General features: G+C 42.7%; 1 protein-coding gene across 1 annotated transcript in view; it reads left to right on the forward strand.

Moving 5' to 3' along the window:
* The window catches only part of LOC310777977 (myosin light chain kinase, smooth muscle-like), a gene marked incomplete at both ends in the record, with an annotated part of 130,041 nt that overhangs the window by 69,603 nt on the left and 37,739 nt on the right, over positions 1–22,699 (forward strand). Inside the window, one exon of the mRNA XM_083638307.1 lies at positions 17,214–17,330. Within this exon, the coding sequence (XP_083494433.1) occupies positions 17,214–17,330 (117 nt within the window). The remainder of the gene's footprint in view (positions 1–17,213; positions 17,331–22,699) is intronic.

The following is a 22,699-nucleotide window of genomic DNA, read 5'->3' on the forward strand; positions in this document are numbered from 1 at the left end:
ACCAGCTGATGTGTGTGATTCAAAGACGCAAGGGGTGTGTTGACAGTCTGGTGTGGTGTGTGGAGGTGAGTACACTGACGAAAGCAAAGCGTGTGCTTTGCAACACAATGATATAAACGTTAGAGCACAATATGAAAGTTAAACGATAGACATTGAAGACATGAAAATGGGCTGCCTCATGTTTCTCACGTGCAGCATGATCGGCTATGCAATCGGCGACAATAAAGAAATATCTGCAGCAGCAGATCACATATTTGAGGTCAAAATCGGCCGATACAGATTGCGTGTCGATTGATCGGTGCACCCCTAAATAGTAATATAAATAACCAAAGAGAAGGCATAATAAAACATTAAGTCAGAAGCAGCAGAGTTAGTGGTTAAAATTAAATAAAAACTTTTTTTTCTTAACATACATAGTAACTATAAGGTCTGGAGTGCAAAGAAGCAGTGTAGTGTGAATAATATAAAAGTATTTAGGCTACCTAAAACCAAAATAAAATATAATAAGAGTAAATATAATTAGGGCTGTCAGCGTTAACGCGTTAATCGCGATGCGATTAAGGGCCGACCATAACGCGTTATTCTTTTTTTTAATTGCGTTAATCGCATGCCGCTATTTTGTCCCTTCGTCGCACCCGTACTTGTAGTCATGCCGTTCGGTTTCCTGTCTCCTGCTTGTGCAGGAGGCATGGAAGAGAACGACAGCAATACGCTTTTAAATGGCTCGTTTTACTTAAAAAAGAAATCCCCAAGTGGCACAGTGGACAAGTCAAGAGCCGTAGTTTGCATCTTGTGTAAAACGGAATTAAAATATCACCGAAGTACATCGAGTTTGAGGCGAGCGATCACCTAAAAGTAGCTAGCGGCCAGCTAGCTAGTGCGAGACTCCTCACTCATTATTCCTTCAGAGTCTCGGATGCGCGGGTCCTCTAACCACTGGGAGGTCTGCTCCAATGGCTTCACGTGATATACACGTTATCAATACACAGTTTCCAATACCGAGCCATTATTCACATGGAAGTGCTAACGTTTTTATCTCAGACACAGCCTTCTTCGACTGTATCATTTTGGGTTTCGACTGCTCCACAGCGCCGCCGCCAGAAGTATCGGTTCTAGATATATTTTGTAGACATTTTGTGACCTCCTGTCTACATTCCAAATCTAAAATTCAAGATCACAAAGTACATTTATTTGCATTCATTTGATTCCCAATCACGACACACTGGTAAGAATGATTAATATCTCATAAAAAATGCTTTGAAATGCAAAATAATGGCATTTTAAACATGCGATTAATCGCGATTAATCGCGATTAATAAAATGTATTGTTTGACAGCCCTAAATATAATATAACAAGCATAAGCATTGTTATATTATTGTTTTATTATTTCATATGATTTACTGTCTTTTACGGTACTGTAGCGGTGAAAACACCCCGCACGCGACTCCTGCATGTAAGCTGCGCGGCGCGACCATTCGCGACCTTGTGCGCAGCCAGTTTTCATTAGGACACCATGTTAACAGATCTGTCAGTCCACACTGAATTGCGCGCAGCTCAGCTCAGCTCAGCGGCCGCTCAGGGCGCGCAAGATAGCCTGGATTTCTATTTTCCTGCGCGGCCGTCTGCGCCCGTGAGCGACTCTGTCAAGCTGAACAGATCAGATCAGCGCAGACAGGAACACCAAAACCGGACATTCGTCAAATAAAAACAATTTCAAAGTGAAATAATGTTTATTTACGTTGTTGATTGCCCCTTTGGAAGTGTGAAAAGAGAGAGAGAGCAGTTGGAGAGCGGGAGCGGCGTCTAGGGGCTCGTTGCCTGCGGAGCAACAAGTAGAGAGCTAGGACTCGCCTTCTCTCTACAACAGCACGCTCTGGGAAAACGGGAGGAGAACAGACTTAAATATGATGCAATTGCATTTTATAACGCCGAAGGTAGCCATTAACAGTTATCCCAAACATATTACTTTATATATTTTTGTCGTTATTTACTACCCATGATAACAAAGACAGTAGATCTGGGGCAAAATATATAGCGGACGAGCAGAGCGGGCAAAGAGGTGCGCTGCGCGGCGCATGCACGCAAGTTCCGCGTACCGGTGTGTCCCCGGCATAGGAGTCTCTTCATTTTCACTCGAGCTTTTGGTTTATTCCGGGAATTTCTGTCTTCTATATTTGATGTTTTGATGTGACCTGAGCCCTGTACTACGAAACTAGTTTAACAGATCCGCGATAAGTCCCTTTGATCTGGTTTGACTGAACAGGATCAAAGCTATCTAGTTAACTGATACTACGACGCTGGTTTTTTACTAGGTAAGTGGACCTGGGATCTGCCTGTGCACGCGCACGTTTTTCGCTCGTGCACAGGCGCGCGTCCACGCGAAAGAGGTGCGCTAGCCAATCACAGTATGAACAGCTGAGTTGATCCACGCCCACACCCATTTCCACACCCATTCCCTCGTTCCATGAAAGCGCAGTGCATGATCAGAGTTTTAGCGGATATTTAATGTATCCGCGATTTAATGTCAGAATGAAAATCCGCGTTGGATAGTCTGCTGAAGGGCTGTCTAAAGCAGCAGCTTGTATTCACATCAGTCATTTGATTTACTTCGATCAGCGATTTCTGTCTGATACAGCTGCATTGATACAGCAGCAACAAATGTAATCTCAGTCTATACATTTCCACAATCTGTAAGCCTATTTAGACCATAGATTTAGAAACGCATGCTCAATGAATAATGATCTCTATCACTCATGTGTGTGGTTGCACTGATCGAATAATTCATATATAAAATAGCCTAGTATAAAGCCTAATAGCCTACTATAAAAGAGAAAACTGCTGAACTGAATTGAGACGATGCGGATTTTCTGGCATGTAGGAGAATATCACCCTCACTCCATTTGAGGGTCCATTCATGATATGCGCTGCGGTGATTAATAGTGATTGATTGATTGATTGATTTATTTTGGTGAAAAAGTCAACAGACAGGTTCACCCAGGATAAAAACACAATAAAGCCTTGCGGCTTATTTCCATTGCGGTCCTGTGCGGTGATCATATTTCTCCACGCATCGTTGAGCTGTTAAGACATAAAGTGGTAAGTAGGCTTAATTTAATTATGTAGCCTACAGAGCCACAAATGTTTTTCTTGTTATATTCTCAGTTGACTGCAATCTATTTTTCATATGGCGATCTTATATGAACGGTGAGTGACTCCAGAGAGCCGATTATATGGGTCTGTCATGGATTTTGATCTTATCCTCTGAAGCTAACCTGGTCGCGACCAGGTTAGCTTTGCAGCGTCAGTTGCCATGGTGATTGAAAGTTAACTTGCTTTGTAGTACGGCTAAACCAGGTTTAAACTCAAACTTACTCGGATAAGGCATTAAACTAGCTTCGTAGTACAGGCTACTGCTGTGATGTCAGCATGTGCCATTACATAACACGTCTGTTTGTGTGTGTGTGTGTGTGTGTGTGTGTGTGTGTGTGTGTGTGTGTGTGTGTGTGCGTGCGTGCGTGCGTGCGTGTGTGTGCGTGTGTGTGTGGGCCTCGTCTAACTAACGTTACACGCGACGCAGCAAATAAACAAACACACATTTCTCTGCCATCACACTGTGACTGGACATCAACACTAGCGAGAGACTTCACTAGGGATGGGTACCGAACTCGGTACTTTTACAGGCACCGACCGAAAGTGAGTATCAGTTCACATGACATAAAACGGTACCTCATTTCGGTACTTGAACGCATCTGAGTAATAGAAGAGAGTGGGTAAAATAGAAATTCCGACGGAACCTTAAGGCAACACGCGAGAGCGCGTTACGTCAGTACGTCACTCTACCTGAAACATCAACAAATGGGACCACCGGAAAATGTGGCTACACTTTCCCAAGATAGACTCAGACAACACTGGGTGATGTGAATTGCAAAGCTGGCCAGGGAAACACCTCAAACTTGAGGAAGCATGGTCAAACACAAGATATATTTACAGTAGCTAAATGCTGAAGACTGTAACGTATTACCATAGATAGGCTGTGAGGGTGAATGAAGCAGGCAGCGCACCGCAGCTAACGTTAGCAGTACCTCCTCAGCTGTAACGTTGAGAGAGGCATCGACTACAACATCAGGTAACGTTATTTAATTAGCTGGATAAGTTGTTTCACTGCCGTTGTGGTTGTTAGATAACGGGGCTTTTCACTGTCTTCACAACGACTGCAAAACAGAGATCGCTAACGTTAACGTTAGCGTTAACGCTAACGTTAACGTTGCTGTAGTAATTGTCAAGGGTTCAACAGAACGTATTTCCTCAGCCTGTATAGTAGCTATCAACATGAAATAAAAAGCATTTGAGAGCTTAAACCCGTGGCTTTTTATTTGGAAGGGTTACATTTGCCGTAATCTTTATTAACATTTCTTAAAATGCATTAGAATCTTTTTATTTTTATTTTTTGGGGTTAAAGATCTTTTTTTTTTATGAACATTAGAGCAAATATAATACGAAAAGCCAAAGGGTTAAGCTCTCAAATGCTTTTTATTTTATGTTTCTATGTGCTACAGAGCCTGAGATATGAAGGCTTTAGTGAATACCGACCGCTCTCTCTGAGAAGTTTGGACTTTTTTTTTTTTTACAACTGTAATTTCTTTAACTATTAGTTTTTCTTATTGAAAGACTGTGTGTATTTTGTCATACCTGACAGTTTCGACTGCTGCTTCCTGCAGTCTTCCTCAGAGACGTCACGTGATGTTGTTGTGACGTGCTGTATGGCTGGTTTATGAGGGGTTGGCCATCCCACCTGGATAGGTGACCATGCCCCCTGCTGGCCGGTAGTTTATGCAGGGGGCATGGTCATCCTACCTATCCAGGTGGGATGGCCAACCCCTCATAAACCAGCCATACAGCACGTCACAACAACATCACGTGACGTCTCTGAGGAAGACTGCAGGAAGCAGCAGTCGAAACTGTCAGGTATGACAAAATACACACAGTCTTTCAATAAGAAAAACTAATAGTTAATAATAGATAGACGAAATGAACTTGTTTGTAATTTCTTTGTTATTAGAGCGTGTAAAGTACCGAAAATGGTACCGTTTTGGGTACCGTACCGAATTCCAGGTACCGGTATCGTACCGGTATCGGTTCAAATGTGAACGGTACCCATCCCTAGACTTCACCCACTACCGCAAATAAACATATTGAAATCGATCGAATCGGAATCGAATCGAATCGAATTGAATCGAAATTAATCGATTCGCAACCTTGTGAATCGGAATCGAATCGATTCTTGAAATTTGAACCAATACCCAGCTCTACTCATATTGTAGTTGAGAGAGACAGAGGGGAGACAGGATGTGATGTATGACACAGCCATCAGACCATTGTTGGTATTTCATATGGGAACAGATCACTTTACATAGGACAACACACACATGCGCACGCACACACACACACACACACACACACACACACACACACACACACACACACACATTATGTATAAATAGCAGGCAGCTCTTTACAGTGTATCAAGGGGGCCATTAGACAGCAAGACGTGTGTGTGTGTGTGTGTGTGTGTGGTGTGTGTGTGTGTGTGTGTGTGTGTGTGTGTGTGTGTGTGTGTGACATGTTCCCCACCAGTGATGTATTTCCACCCTTGTGTCAGTCAGTGATTGCTGAGTGGACTTGAGATACAAGTTGGGATAATGACAGGACTGATTGATCATATATATATATATATATATATATATATATATATATATATATATATATATATATATATATATATATATTCTGTTCTCTGCTCCCCGGATGTATGATGGTCCACCGACCATGATCTTCTGTCCATTGGATGATAGGGTATGATCATGTGATCATGGTCACTGTACTATAAACTGCCCTTTAGGCTTGGGCTTACATCTGTAGGTGTATTGCCATGTTTTTACTCAATACAGTACACAATCATTTATAAGAAGGCAATCAATACAATGAATCCATACATTAAACAATGTACACTACAATACAATTCATAACAAGACCTAGTATAGTAATATTTACACATAGTAGGCCTCTGTCTAATACTATTATATTATAGATACTTTTATGCTAGAGTATTATACTTCTCTTCTAACTATGTTGCGTTGCACAGACCAAGACAGCATTATTATAGTTTTTTCTCAAAAGTGTTACTTACAATCTACACTTTAACTCTGAAGGCCAAACTCCCCCACTTCCTGTCTAGTCCTAGCTAACTCTAGCTAGCTTGACACTGCTGCTGTAGCAGGCAGCAGGTCCTACATGTCGTTTTGCTGTGACGTTTCACTGTGCGGTGTAACATTTCTGTCGGTGACAAATGTATGTGGGTGTGTGTAGCTAGCGCTCTTTAGCTAATGGCTAGAAGCTAGTGCTTGCAGCTAGGGCTGCCGCGATCTTTTTCTTCTTTTTCCATACTGCACAAATTAGTGGAGCCAATCAAACCGTCACAGTAACCGCAAAAAAAAGAAGAAAAAAGTTATAAAGTAGGATAATTGTCCTTAGATAAAGGTTTTGGATTAGGGATGTTCATCAATAATCAAAAATCGACAATTGATCGTTAAGGAATTGATTCGATCATGTGGAATTTTTATCGATTTTTAAAATATTTTTTTAATCAAATCAAATAGGCTTAACACATTCACTGCCAGACGTTTTTTTTTTTACTGTAGGTAGGTTCTGCCAGAGGGTTTTTTTGAGGATTCTGGCTCATCTTTCAAGACCCGAGGATTCTTTTCTGCTTTTTTGTGTGTTCAAAGATTTTGTGAACACACAATATCTCAAAAGAACTAATAGAATGTGTGCTTTCTCTGTCTAAAAGAGTTAGTTTGTAGAGTTAGTAGTTATGTAAGCATTAGCAGTTGAATACAGCATGGTTTCAGCGTCAGAAAAATTATATTCCGAGATAAACGGCTTTTTGTGAAATTCGATAGAACAGTCACTTTAACCATTCATTTTTGGCATCAGTAAGACGTCAGACATCTAAACAATAGTTTTGAACAGTAATTTCCTCCATAACAGCAGGAAACCCCCCTCTGCTTCCAACTCCTCCCTCCGTGGGCGTTCTTCTTGGCTGCAGCGGCCATGTCACAAGCTTGTCACCAGTCTCGCTGCTTTGCTGCTGCTGCTGCCTGTCTGCGCGGCAGCTCTTTGAGGAAGTCTGGATGGACTCGCTCGCTTCTTGGAGTTTTGGTTGAGAGCTTTGATGAAGCTTTTGCGATTCTGGTCATATTTATGCTGCGTGTTTCAAAGTGTGTTCCACCCGTAATCTATTATGCAAATTTGCAATCCCGCATCGCCAGCAATCAGCGCGAAAACGAAAGCGTTTTCGCCAATCCATTTTCATGAGAATGGCTTCGTCACACTGCTTTTTCCTTGCCTTCCTCTAGTCAGGAGAGCACTGTCGCCACTTAGTGGGTCGGTGGAATGGGTTGTACACGTTGTACACGTCCAATACTTATATAAGAGATGTAAAAGGGTTAGATGCACATCCCACCGTCAAAAAAACAAAATCGACGTAAAAACACGTCATTGGCAGTGAACGGTTGGATTTTGTTTGACGTAAAAACACGTCATTGGCAGTGAACGTGTTAAATGTGCTGAAACTAAGCCTAAGGATTTCACTACGTGGTCGCAACCAGGTGAGGGCGCAATGGGACTATGAAACAACTGAACTGAACACTCTGGGTGGGGCTATGGGCGTGGTCTTACTGGGCTTGCTGCGGTGAGAAGAACAGCAAAAAGCACATTGTCAGCACTCATCCAGACGAGGAAATAAGGCAAGCGAAGCAAAGTTTTGTTTGGGACCATTTCGAGTTAAAAGACGACATTGTTCATTGCAAGAACTGTGATGCCATTTATAAGTACAACACGGCTAGACGCCAATGATTCACCACTTGAACAGCGTAGATCCGAGCCTGGTTAACGAGGAAGGCGCCTCGTCCTCGGCCGGCGTGCAGAAAAGATCACCCGTCTGCAACCTCATCGAGACCTGATCAATGTGATTGAACCAGCTATACTATGCGCTTCCCTCACGGAGCACCATTACCAGGCGGATTGAAAAGCGCTTCATAGTAGGGATGTTCATTTTGAAAAATTTCCATAATCGAAAAACGGGAAAATTATCGATTAATCGATTATCGATAGCGTAATAATAATAATAATAATAATAATATATATATATTTTTTACTCTGGTCTGGTAATAATGTTGCGCGTTCTCGGCCAGCTATAATGGCGATGCCGCTGTGTAGTAAGAATATCAGACACTAGTGCTGTGGCCAGGTAAACAAACATGTTACATGTCAGGTTACATGATGTAAGGCAATCGGCGTCTTCCAGCTTAGCTGACAGCACAAGAGTCAAATCAACAGGCCTGAGCCTCACTGAGGTCCGCAGACCGCTGGGTGCGTTTGTTTGTGTCCCCGGCACATGCCGGTGTGAATTCCCCATGTTTCCCATGTCCCCATGTCTCACTCAGTGACCCCCCTCCCCAGAGACCTCTCGTTGGTGGGGGACAATAAAGGAATCGCCTTCAGGATTCCCAACAGTGTGTGATTATGTGGGGTAGATACAGTGTGTGATCATGTGGGGTAGATACAGTGTGTGATTATGTGGGGTAGATACAGTGTGTGATCATGTGGGGTAGATACAGTGTGTGATTATGTGGGGTAGATACAGTGTGTGATCATGTGGGGTAGATACAGTGTGTGATCATGTGGGTAGATACAGTGTGTGATCATGTGGGGTAGATACAGTGTGTGGTCATGTGGGGTAGATACAGTGTGTGATCATGTGGGTAGATACAGTGTGTGGTCATGTGGGGTAGACACAGTGTGTGATCATGTGGGTAGATACAGTGTGTGGTCATGTGGGGTAGATACAGTGTGTGATCATGTGGGGTAGATACAGTGTGTGGTCATGTGGGGTAGATACAGTGTGTGGTCATGTGGGGTAGACACAGTGTGTGATCATGTGGGGTAGATACAGTGTGTGGTCATGTGGGGTAGATACAGTGTGTGATCATGTGGGGTAGACACAGTGTGTGATCATGTGGGGTAGATACAGTGTGTGATCATGTGGGGTAGATAGACACAGTGTGTGATCATGTGGGGTAGACACAGTGTGTGATCATGTGGGGTAGATACAGTGTGTGATCATGTGGGGTAGATACAGTGTGTGATCATGTGGGGTAGATACAGTGTGTGATCATGTGGGGTAGATACAGTGTGTGGTCATGTGGGGTAGATACAGTGTGTGATCATGTGGGGTAGATACAGTGTGTGATCATGTGGGGTAGACACAGTGTGTGATCATGTCGGGTAGATACAGTGTGTGATCATGTGGGGTAGATAGACACAGTGTGTGATCATGTGGGGTAGATACAGTGTGTGATCATGTGGGGTAGATACAGTGTGATCATGTGGGGTAGATACAGTGTGTGATCATGTGGGGTAGATACAGTGTGTGATCATGTGGGGTAGATACAGTGTGTGATCATGTGGGGTAGATACAGTGTGTGGTCATGTGGGGTAGACACAGTGTGTGATCATGTGGGGTAGATACAGTGTGTGGTCATGTGGGGTAGATACAGTGTGTGATCATGTGGGGTAGACACAGTGTGTGATCATGTGGGGTAGATACAGTGTGTGATCATGTGGGGTAGATACAGTGTGTGATCATGTGGGGTAGATACAGTGTGTGATCATGTGGGGTAGATAGACACAGTGTGTGATCATGTGGGGTAGATACAGTGTGTGATCATGTGGGGTAGATACAGTGTGTGATCATGTGGGGTAGATAGACACAGTGTGTGATCATGTGGGGTAGATACAGTGTGTGGTCATGTGGGGTAGATACAGTGTGTGATCATGTGGGGTAGATAGACACAGTGTGTGATCATGTGGGGTAGATAGACACAGTGTGTGGTCATGTGGGGTAGATACAGTGTGTGGTCATGTGGGGTAGATACAGTGTGTGATCATGTGGGGTAGATACAGTGTGTGGTCATGTGGGTAGATACAGTGTGTGGTCATGTGGGGTAGATACAGTGTGTGATCATGTGGGGTAGATACAGTGTGTGGTCATGTGGGTAGATACAGTGTGTGGTCATGTGGGGTAGATACAGTGTGTGATCATGTGGGGTAGATACAGTGTGTGATCATGTGGGGTAGATACAGTGTGTGGTCATGTGGGTAGACACAGTGTGTGATCATGTGGGGTAGATACAGTGTGTGGTCATGTGGGTAGACACAGTGTGTGATCATGTGGGGTAGATACAGTGTGTGGTCATGTGGGTAGACACAGTGTGTGATCATGTGGGGTAGATACAGTGTGTGATCATGTGGGGTAGATACAGTGTGTGATCATGTGGGGTAGATACAGTGTGTGATCATGTGGGGTAGATACAGTGTGTGGTCATGTGGGGTAGATACAGTGTGTGATCATGTGGGGTAGACACAGTGTGTGATCATGTGGGGTAGATACAGTGTGTGGTCATGTGGGGTAGATACAGTGTGTGATCATGTGGGGTAGATACAGTGTGTGATCATGTGGGGTACATACAGTGTGTGATCATGTGGGGTAGATACAGTGTGTGGTCATGTGGGGTAGATACAGTGTGTGATCATGTGGGGTAGACACAGTGTGTGATCATGTGGGGTAGACACAGTGTGTGGTCATGTGGGGTAGATACAGTGTGTGATCATGTGGGGTAGACACAGTGTGTGATCATGTGGGGTAGACACAGTGTGTGGTCATGTGGGGTAGATACAGTGTGTGATCATGTGGGGTAGACAGCACTAATCCCCCTCTGTTATTTCAGTCTACAGGACAGCCCCGCTCTCGTCACACGTCTCAAGTGTGTGTGTGTGTGTGTGTGTGTGTGTGTGTGGGTGTGGGTGTGTGTGTGTGTGTGTGTGTGTGTGTGTGTGTGTGTGCATGTATGTGTGGGTGTGCATGTGTGTGTGCGTGTGTGTGTGTGCGCGTGCGCGCGCGCGTGTGTGTGTGTGTGTGTGTGCACATGCGTACGCTGGCAGCAGGCAGGAATATCCTCCATAGTGACACTTTGTCACATCTTAAAGGTCAAATGTTATAGAATTGTCGTCACAGTAATAGTAACACAGGTGTGTGTGTGTGTGTGCGTGTGCGTGCGTGCGTGTGTGCACGTGCGTGCGTGCGTGTATGTGTGTGTGCGTGCGTGTGTGTGTGTGATATTTCATTGCCATATTAACAGTCAATCATCCTCCCAAGTGTCACATTCAGTCCTCACCTGTTACTTCCTCTCTGCTAATCCAGTGGTTCCCAAAGTGGGGGTCGGGACCCCCCGCGGGGTCGGGAGACACAACTGGGTGGGTCGGGAGATGATTTCCAGAATGTGTGAAATTGGCCTAAAGAATGTGTGAACTACAGAATGTGTTAAAGACAATTTAAAAACGATAAAAAAGAGCACATCTTAACCATAATTGTTATGTTTCTCATGTGCGCACAAACGTCTCTTGTAGGGTTGTGCGATGTCACCAAAATCCCCATCGTGATTGTTTTACAGTGAAACATCGTTTTGCACGATGGCATCATCATTGGGGTGGGGGTTGGGGGAATAATTAATTATTTATTAAGTCGCTGCGTTGCTGTAATGCATTGACGTTAACAGGACAGCTGAGCCTGAGCTCTACATGATACCAGCGGGCTTGAATAGGCTATTAGCCTCTGCTCTGTGCTACAGCACAGAGCCAGGAGACTGAAGTGGGCAGTGGCTGTCACTATAGCAATTTGAACGGCGCAAAACTAACGTTAACTCATTGAGTGCCAATGACGACTAAAGTCGTCAATTCAAATAGTAACGTAGAGTGCCAATGACGACTAAAGTCGTCAATTGCGTTTTTTGACGGTGGGACGTGGATCAAAGCCTGATGCATCTCCTGTAAAAATATGGTGGATGTTGAAGGTGTATAAGCTATTTTACGGACCCATTAGGTGGCGACAGTGCTCTCCAGATTAGAGAAAGGTGAGGAAAAAAACAGAGAAGAAGCCGTGGGCAGTGGGCACACGGAAACCGATGCATGCTGTAACGTTAGCTGTGCCTGTGAACAGCAGGCAATCTGCTCCCACAATTGAGCCTTTCTGTCTGTTGCGATAGCCCCTCCACATGATTACCTAGTTGCCAGAAAAGGAGCACCCGACACGAGCGTCTTTCTGAAAAGATTAATTATTCTCAGCTGGAAGCGCTGGGAGCCGGCGACAAAAACGGCGGATTGCTGTGAAAATAGGCTGCGTGCAGCCAGAGATGGGCGAAAATACATCATAAAGTATTTTGATACAAATTACAAATACTTGCTCAAAAAATGTATCACAATACAAATACAAAATACCTGTCTGAAAATGTATTTGAGATACAAATACGTATTTTGTATTTTGAAAATACATGAAAATACATTTTATAAAAACTTATAAAGAGCTGCAACGATTAGTCAATTCATAGATGAATTGCCAAATATTAAATGAATTGCCTATTTTGATGATCTATTAATCATTTAGAGACATTTCTTTAAGGAAAATGTCCTAATTCTCTGATTTCAGCTATTCAAAAGTGAAATTTTCTGGTTTCCTTAGACAGTAAATCCTCTCTTTAGTCCTCTGTCACAGTATGTGTACTCCCTAACACACTGCAGTTCTTCCATTTTAGTTTGAGTTGTTTTTCAGTAGAACTAATTTCTCCTTCAGCTCAGCTGTTAATCACCTTCTGTGAGGGCTTTTGACTTAAAGGCAGCATTTCTGCATGTTAACCTCAAGTTTTGGAACTTTGACTATGTTTAGCCATAGATATCTGACATCATAACACAATATATAAATAACTGAAATAGGTAAAAGGCATAGTAGGTCCCCTTTAAACAACTTCACATTCACCACCATGTCAGTAACTTGTCGTCACAGTATTTATTTAAGGTGCAAACATATTTCTACAACTAGAAAAGGTTACATTTCAGGAATTGAATGCCCTGATGCACATCCTGTCTAAGGTTGTGAAATTGTGAATCGGTGAGAGGAACGATGAGAAACTGCATCTCAAACAAAAAAGGCCTTCCATGAAATTGGACTCTTGTTCAAATCCTTACATCCTTAAAATGACTTCCCCTCCTTCTGCTTCATAAACAAAATCCAAAACAACCTGGCTATCTAGAACATAATTACTAAAGAACAATCACTCACTGAATACAACTTTCCACTATCAGCAGTGGTAACACCATTCTAGTGTCAAAATCTGCACAGCCATCATTATGCACAGTGAAGCTCAGACATCCTTGTAGCAACAGAAAGACATTTTTGATTTTCATTAGGGTACTTTGGTGTTCAGTTATAGTTTTTCAGTATAACTAATTTCTCCATCTATTCAAATCAGGTTTATGACAGTTAGTTGTTTTTCAGTACAACTAATTTCTCCTATTCAAATCAGGTTTCAGTTTAGTTCAGTTAGGTTTTTTTTCAGTACAACTTATTTCTCAATCTATTCATATCAGGTTTTAGTATAGTTCAGTTAGTTGTTGTTTTTCCAGTACAACTAATTTCTTCAGCTATTCACATCAGGTTTCAGTTTAGTTCAGTTAGTTAGTTTTTCAATACAACTTCTTTCTCAATCTATTCTGAATCATATCAGCTTTCAGTTTAGTTCAGTTAGTTGTTTTTCAGTACAACTTATTTCTCTATCTATTCTGAATCATATCAGGTTTCAGTTTAGTTCAGTTAGTTGTTTTTTCAACTTATTTCTCCATCTATTCATATCAGGTTTCAGTTTAGTTCACTTAGTTGTTTTTAGTACAACTAATTTCTCCATCTTTTCACATCAAGTTTCAGTTCAGTTAGTTGTTTTTCAATACACCTTATTTCTCCATCTTTTCATATCAGGTTTCAGTTCAGTTTAGTTCACTTAGTTGTTTTTAGTACAACTAATTTCTCCTATTCAAATCAGGTTTCAGTTCAGTCCAGTTAGTTGTTTTTTAGTACAAGTAATTTCTCTGTTTATTCATATCAGGTTTCAGTTTAGTTCACTTACCGGTAGTTGTTTTTAGTACAACTAATTTCTCCATCTTTAGTTTAAACCTGTGTCAATGTTTACATGTGTCAATTTGAGAATAAAACGAAAAATGTATTTTATGTATTTGAAATACACAAAATACAAGATCTGAAAGTATCTTGATACAAATTACATCTCATTTTTCTCTGCCCAGCCAAATACAAATTACAAAATACAAAAAAGTAGTTGAAATACGTATTTCAAATACAAGTATTTCAAATACTGCCCATCTCTGCGTGCAGCACACTTCAGAGCAGAGAGCCACCAGAGACACTCCCACGGAGGAGGAGGGGGGTGGGGCACGCAGGGCACCATTCAACACCGACCCAGACAGCAGGCTCGATGGACAGATTGGCAAACACAAGCTGGAATACCTGATGCCCACCAGCAGTAAATCAAGACCAGCAAGAAGGCCAGCGCTGCTGGTTGCAGCTAAAAAATATTATTTTGTAATCAAAATTCCTTTGTTTTCGCTCTTTTATTGAAGGAAATTATTTTTGAGGTGTCACTACATCAGAAAATATTAGCTTCAGAGTCAGTGATGTGCTTGAAATGCTTCATTTCACAAAAGGCTCATTATCTCAGCTTCTAGTTTGAAACGTCTGTTTTTGCTGAAACCAACCTATCTTCTACTGCTCATAACTAACTATAACGGAAAATGATATCAATAAACTTTTTTTTGCTGATGATACAAGATAGTCTCATCGTTCTTTGGCCGTGTTCGGTGTTTACATAGTAATATCACACAATATTCTGTGGGCCTCGAGAAATCACTGAAAATGCTCTGAAAGGGCTGGCACTGGGAGCATCCGTTTTCCAAAAGTGGCTGGCACTCAATGAGTTAACGTTACTCACCAACAACGTGTGTGTGTTGAATTTAACTAGCTGGCAAAAAACCGACTGAATTACTGGCTGATATAACGTTAGATTCGCGTGGGCTTTTGAACCTAATGTAATGAGAGAGAGTTTAGGAGAAATGGCTAGAGAAACGCAGCTGCTGTATCTATATGCAGCGACTCCAACTTTCACTTTGGAAACAGGCGAGTTAAATTCACGGTTGAAGACTTGTACTCACTTTGGGTTGAAAACAGGAAAGAATGTGAAGTTTCTTCTTTGTCTTAAAAAGTTTTCACAACAACACAGACGACACGTGCGGGGGACGCCCCGGCGACATTAAACAAGCGCCCCCTGTTCAGAGAAGCAGTGGTGCGGAGGAGGGGGAGGCTTCCCTGAAGTGAACTGGGCGCGCTTGTTTAATGCCGCCGGCGCGTCCCCCGCGCATCACGGTAAGTGGACTTGGCCTTTTTTATTATTAAAACGGCACAATTTTAATTCGAACAGATAATGAATTACGATGATCCGATGTAGAAGGCTCAGAGGTCGATGGGGGGTCGGCCCATCACGAGGGGCGATGCCATCGTCCATTGTGCCAACCCTAGTCTCTTGTATGCTTCAGCCGAGGGTTGGGCGATATGATATTAGATCGTTAAGAATTACAATGTCTCCACGATCTGCCTTTCCAGACAGATCGTTAGTATCGTGCTACATGCAGTGCACATTCTATCAGTTGCATTGGTTTGACTTGTGAACACACACACACACAACGTAGCAGGCTATATATATATATATATATATATATATATATATATATATATATATATTAGGGCTGTCAGCATTAGCGCATTAATCGCGATGCGATTAAGGGCCGGCCATAACGCTTTTTTTTTTAATCGCATGCCGCTATTTTGTCCCTTCGTCGCACCCGTACTTGTAGTCAAGCCGTTCGGTTTCCTGTCTCCTGCTTGTGCATGCAGGCATGAAGAGAACGACAGCAATACGCTTCTAAATGGCTCGTTTTACTTTAAAAAACTCCCCAAATGGCACAGTGGATAAGTCGAGAGCCGTAGTTTGCACCTTGTGTAAAACGGAATTAAAATATCACCGAAGTACATCGAGTTTGAGGTGAGCGATCACCTAAAAGTAGCTAGCGGCCAGCTAGCAGCCAGCTAGCTAGCGCGAGACTCATCACTCATTCTTCCGGTCGGCTCCAATGGCTTCACGCGATATACTCGTTATCAATACACAGTTTCCAATACCGAGCCATTATTCACATGGAAGTGCCAAAGTTTTTAGCTCAGACACAGCCTTCTTCGGCTGTGTCATTTTGGGTTTCGACTGCTCCACAGCGCCGCCGCCGGAAGTATCGGTTCTAGATATATTTTGTAGACATTGTTACCTCCTGTCTACATTCCACTTCTATTGAATTGAAAATAAATCTAAAATTCAAGATCAAAAAGTACATTTATTTGCATTCATTTGATTCCCAATCACGACACACTGGTAAGAATGATTAATATCTAATAAAAAATGCTTTGAAATGCAAAATAATGGCATTTTAACATGCGATACAAAGATGCGATTAATCGCAATTAACTATAGTTAATTGCAAGATTAATCGCGATTAATAAAATTAATCGTTTGACAGCCCTAATATATATATAAAGGGGAGACTCTTGGGAAGCCTACCCATTCAACCCATTTTCATTCAGATACTGTATCTAGAGGTGAGAGCCTAAGAGGTCAACGGACCATTTTGAAAAGAGTTTTTCCCTGCTCAAAACTGAGCCTAACTTTGGGGTCATTTAGCCTTTAACCTTCCCAACAAGCTAGCATGACAAGTCCATACCAATGGATGCCGTAGGTCTTCTGGTTTCATATGATATCAGTATCTTCACTCTGGCTTTAAAAAGGAGCCTGCCACAGTCTGCACTTTTGGCTTCAACCAACCATTTATTCTGATAACAACACATCTCTTCTGCAGAGTTTCTTGGTAAAAAGCTAACACACCAAGGTACAAGCTAACACAACAAGCTACAAGCTAGCACAACAAGCTACAAGCTAACACAACAAGCTACAAGCTAACACAACAAGCTACAAGCTAGCACAACAAGCCAAATAAAGTCCCTCCATAAATCGAAAGCACGATGTTGAACCTACCCTTGCTGCTGTTTGATCAGCAGCATCCGCAATTCCGCATAGGTTCTGTAGCCTACAGCTGTTTTAATTAAATGATCATTCATTTTCATATGAACAGTGTGTTAAATGTGTGTGTTTTGCAGGAGGCCTGTGCTCTCTGACCATAGACAAAGCTCTACCAGAAGATGAAGGCCAGTATAAATGTCGAGCAGAGAACTCAGCAGGCAGAGCTGAATGTTCCTGTATGGTGCTGGTGGACGGTAAGCTCTTTACTCCTCATTATGGAACGGATAGTTCTCATCCTTGATTGTGATTGGCTGAGCCACGTTCGAAATAAAATACTTGTTGTAAAATATAAACGCACAACTGTGACCACATCATACTGCTTAGAAGAGAGAACGCTGAAGAAGGCCTTTTGGCTGAAACGTGCGTTGCTGCTGCGCCCAGAAACTGAAACTAAAACTTTTGAAAGGACATTGAGCGTGCTGGCCTGTTCTCTCTTCGAAATAGTTTGTTTTTGCCTCGCACCTAAGTTGTTCTCATTGGATTGAGTGTGCTCGCTACTGGTGAGTTTGGACACCACATCACAATGTGCCGTGTTAGCTACGTTAGCTACGCCCGCTGCCTGCAACAAAGTTCGTCAGCCTCAAAACACTACTGAGCAAAACATTAGCTTTTCGAGTCATGGCGTCCTCTTCCTATGGGGGCATAAGCGTTAAAATCCGTCATCTGGTTGTTGATATCTCAGCAATAATGTGGCTAAGCTAGTACGGAGGGATTTAGGGATGCAGGCGACTAGTCGGTTAACATTTAAACGTCAGCTACCATCACTAGTCGGCACCAAAATACTAGTCGGTTAAACTAATAATGAAATGATCATAATACAGTAATAAACAATGCCGCCCAGCGGTAACTGTTGCATCTTTACACAGCCACCAGCCACTACAGTAGCCCCCTTCCTCTAATGCCCTGATGTAAACAAAGCAGCATGTTAGTCGGAGTGGACCATTGGCTGTAACGTTAGTTAGTAGGGGTGGAAATCACCAGATGCCCACGATACGATAATATTGCTATATTGCGATATCGCCGATATTGCAATATATTGAATATTGCGATATATTGAATATTTCGATATATTGTGATTTCTTACTTTTTGTGAAATGATGTCCCCAAAGGAAAACTTTGTCAACATCTGGTTAATATAAGAACAATTTTCCAGTCTGTACGTCTGACTTCAACCATTTTATTGCAGCAACATTGTCAAGTAGACAGACCAACAACTTTCATAAAGTCATGTCATAGTTGCATGCACCTGACAAACTGAACTGTTTGTTACAGTCTACTTACAGTCCACCTTAACTGGATGTGTGTGTGGACTACTGTACTTAGGTCGTTTGTGAACAGTGCAACTTCACTTACACAAAACATCTTGTGCAGCCCATTGAGTAACTGGGGAATTTGTAAGTTACTCTTATGACAAAACTGTTACTGTTAAAACAAAATGAAAATATGTTACCGTTTGTTTACTGCTGGCCTTGGAACAAAAGTTTATAGCAGCCCGGTGTTTTTTTTTTTTTTTTTTTTGGCAATATCGATACTTGGCGTCCAAATATCAATACAATATCGTCAGGCAAAATATCGTGATACTATGGTGTATCGATTTTTCCCCCCACCCCTATTAGTTAGTAGTCAAAGGAGCGGAAGGGAGATGACATCTCATAAAACCAGCGCAGTTTGGCAATTCTGATCCAGTTAATCAAAATATGATTGTATGTAGGCTGTGTGAGATCAAACTGGCATATAACAGCGAAGGCGTGTGGACGCAATGACAGCAGGGCCTGATGATAGCTAGCACTGCTAACGCGTGAGCGCAAGATGCTTCCACTCAACTTTGTTGAAGGCAAAGGCTTTCAAAAGTTAAATGGACTATATTGAGCCTGAATACACGGCGCTGGGTGACTTGTCATGTTTTCTGATGTGCAATGCTTCAACTGGCACTTAAATACACGCAATAAAACCTTTTAACATTATAGATTAAATTGCGCTCAGTTTTGGCTGTTTTCTGACTGTTTTCTTACTTTATAGACTAGTCGATTAGTCAAAAAAAATAGACTAGTCTTCGTCAGGGAAATTAGTCGCCACCTGCATCCCTAGAGTGAATACTGTTACCGGCGTAACTTGCGCTGCTTTTCCAGGCGTGTCTCCTTGGTGAAGCGGGGCTTGAAGGACTACATTGCTTGGCAGAAGAATGATTATTTCATATCGATATTGCATTTTGTTGTTGTTGCTCAAACCTTACCAGGTAGGCTATATGTAGCAACCATTTTATAAAAGCCGCAAGGCAGCATGCCTTAGAATCACTGGGGCTTCTTTTTTATATTTTATATTTTATTTTTTATAGAACAAAATACGAACAAGACAAACGAAAAGGAAAAGGGAAAAATACATACATCATCGGGATCAACATTACAACATGGTGCTACCAGCCGCATAAAGTGCTTATGTGTTTGCAAGAAATAGTGTGCATGGGATCCCACGCAAGGGACGAGATACCAGCCAGGCGAGTCATCTGCCACCCCCGACCTCAGTCACCTGTCATTCTTAACCTCGTCAAAGTCGACCAAAAACGGGTCCCAGATTGTTGAGAACCTCTTAAGCGAGTTGGTTCTCAGGGACCTGAGTCTCTCCATCTGTACAACAGAGATCATGTCCATCAGCCACACCTGAAAAGAAGGTGAAGAGGAGGACTTCCATTTCTTCAGAATAAGTCTTTTTGCGACAGTTGTCCCCAGTGTCAGAGTTTGTTGCACAGCTGTAGGGAAGTTCAGAGAGGACTCCGAGCAGCCGAAGATGGCGAGTTCTGCCTCCGGCTGCAGGGGTATTTTGTAGGTCTTAGAATACCAGTCAAATATTTTGGCCCAGAATCCCGTTAATGAAGGGCCAGGGAACCAGAATGCATGAAATGGTGTTCTCTCTGACACCTGACACCTGTCACACAGTGGTGAGACAGAAGGGAAGATCTTGTGCAGTTTATGCTTGGAGTAGTGAAGACGGTGAGCTACTTTAAATTGGATCAGCTGGTGTCTGCTATTAACTGAGCAGAGTTGTACCACAGACAGACTCCTCTCCCATATAATGTCAGATAAATCAATACCAAGTTCCCCCTGCCATGCTCCTCTAATCCTTTCAGTGGATGCCATGTTGCAGTTGTCAAACAGACATACAAATCTAGGGATAAGATGCTTGGAGTGAGGGGGAAACAGCATGTTCATTTGGGAGCGCTTCAAACTTGTGAATCTTGGATTTAACATGATTTGCAGGAATCTGAGCCAGTTCGTGCCGGGCAACTCAAACTTCCTCTTCAGTAGACCAAAAGATGCAAAATGACCATCTGACCTCTTTGATGAAAACTAGCCCCTTCTCCCTCCAGGCATGATTGTTTTTATCTGACCATGGAGCCAAAAAAAGAGTGATTGAAACAAATTGACGTGTAGACAGAAACATCTGGTAGACTCAAAACACACCTAACTTGGTTTAACATTCTGACAGAGATTTTCATGACAAAACTTAAATTAAAAATGTCTAAGGTCCCAGGTTTCTCTAACTTAGCAAATAGCATGGCTGGCAAGGGAGCCCCCGGAAGTTAAAGTCCCTGGAAACCAGAAATATTTCTTTATTATTTAGCATTTTGAGTTCATCACATCACCCTATGTTAATAAGCCACCAGCCAAATTTGAACGATGATGAACGTCGCAAAGTATATAAATTTAGGTTTGACAGTCCTGGCAAAAGTCATGAGAATCAATTATTTTTTAGAGTGTATTTTCTCCCGCGGACTGTGTGGGCGTGTCCCGTCTACAGCAGGGAAATTTCCCTCTCTCAGTCAGACCTCTCTCCTCTCCTCGGAGAGGGAGAGAGAGAGAGATGGTTTGTGTGTGTGTGTGTGTGTGTGTGTTCGCGTGTTGCTGCGCGCATAGCGTACTGACGGTCATCTGTCTATCTGTCTATCTGTCTGCACGCGCGCACACACACACACACACACACACACACAGCAGCGCCGCAGCAGGCAGAGGAGAGGTTTCTACACACCGCCGACGAGACTAATCTCTGCTCTGCCACTTCGAGTGCACAGCGCTTCTGTCTCCCTCCCACCGTGTGCTGTGTTCGTTCGCTCTCTCTCTCTCTCTCTCTCTCTCTCTCTCTCTCACTAGTCCAGAGAGAGAGAGAGAGAGAGAGAGAGAGAGAGAGAGAGAGAACGAACGAACGAACGAACACAGCACACAGAGTGGGAGGGAGACAGACAGACAGCGCTGTGGGGGCAAAGAACGCGCGTGTACAAAGGTTATATAGAGCTTATGACGTCATAAGCTCCTGCGTTTTAGCACCTCGCGCACTGCTGTCTTCAATGAGGAAGTACTTTGTAGAATCTTGTAGAAAAGTGTCGATTTTAAGGCTTTGGGTTGAAAGTAATGTATAATAATTTCGGAGGCACACAATTACTAACATAAGACCCTAAATAACATAGTTAGAACGTTTTTGTGGATTTTGGTTTCCAGGGACTTTAAGTTACCCGGATTTCCTTGCTGCCAGTACATCAGAGCCCTAACATTGGCAGCCCAGTACTGCCTAAATACTGGTAAGGCCAGTCCTCCCTCAGAGTTGGGTTTTTGCAAGTACATTTTTAAAATACTTATAATTCCAGATGTTTGACAGAACTACAGAGTGACGTTCTATGAAAAAACCTGATGTGAGAAAGAGGGGAAGATTTTGACAAGGATAAAGCAACCTAGGAAGACAAACCATCTTAATTGAGTTTATACGGCCAACCTTGGAGAGGGGCAGGGTTTTCCAGTTTTCTATACACTGTCACTAGAAGGGCCGTCAAAGGGGTCACGTGACCCCTGTGAGTTACAATAAAATATATCTTTGCACTCGATCGAGTTCCAAATCCCTACTTTCTTGACTTTTCCTAAATATGTCTGTTGTACGACCCTGTGTTCATACATTTTCAAAATCAGACCGATATCATGCGCTATCTACGCTTTGATGACAAGAGCACAAGGGCTGCCGGCCTTGTGGAGGACAAATTTGCCATGATAGCAGAGACACCTCCCCTCTCCCCGGCCAGTACATTTAGCATTTGAATAGAATTAATTTCGCATTTGAATAGAATTGACAGGGAGACTCCACACAAGAGGTGCAAATGCACAGCCTCTCATTCAAATGACTAGGGGTCAGTCGACCCCTCTTCTGGCCCTTGTGGTAGGTAAAAATGTCCCGGCTTTGCTAGTGTTAAGTCTTGAAACAAAGTCCGCAAAGTTCAACTTAAATATAAGTTTAGGATCTCTGGGTATGGTCAAGCCAAGATAGGCGAGGCGGTCCTTTGTCAATTTGAATAGGAGATTTTCCAGGAAATCGGGAGTGAAGACATCAGAGAGAGGCATAAAGTCACTCTTTGTAAAAAAAAAAAATCCCCCTGATTTTTTTATCCCATTTTTATCCCCCATTAGTGCTAATTTTTTTTAATACAGTGAGGAGAGTCAGACACAGCAGAGAGAAAAAAACAAACAATTTAAAGAGTCTGTTGTATCTCCTCTTCCTCCCCCTCCCTTCCAGTTCCCAGCATCGT

The sequence above is a fragment of the Poromitra crassiceps genome, assembly GCF_964638095.1.
Source record: "Poromitra crassiceps genome assembly, chromosome: 6".
Classification (NCBI taxonomy): Eukaryota; Metazoa; Chordata; class Actinopteri; order Beryciformes; family Melamphaidae; genus Poromitra; species Poromitra crassiceps.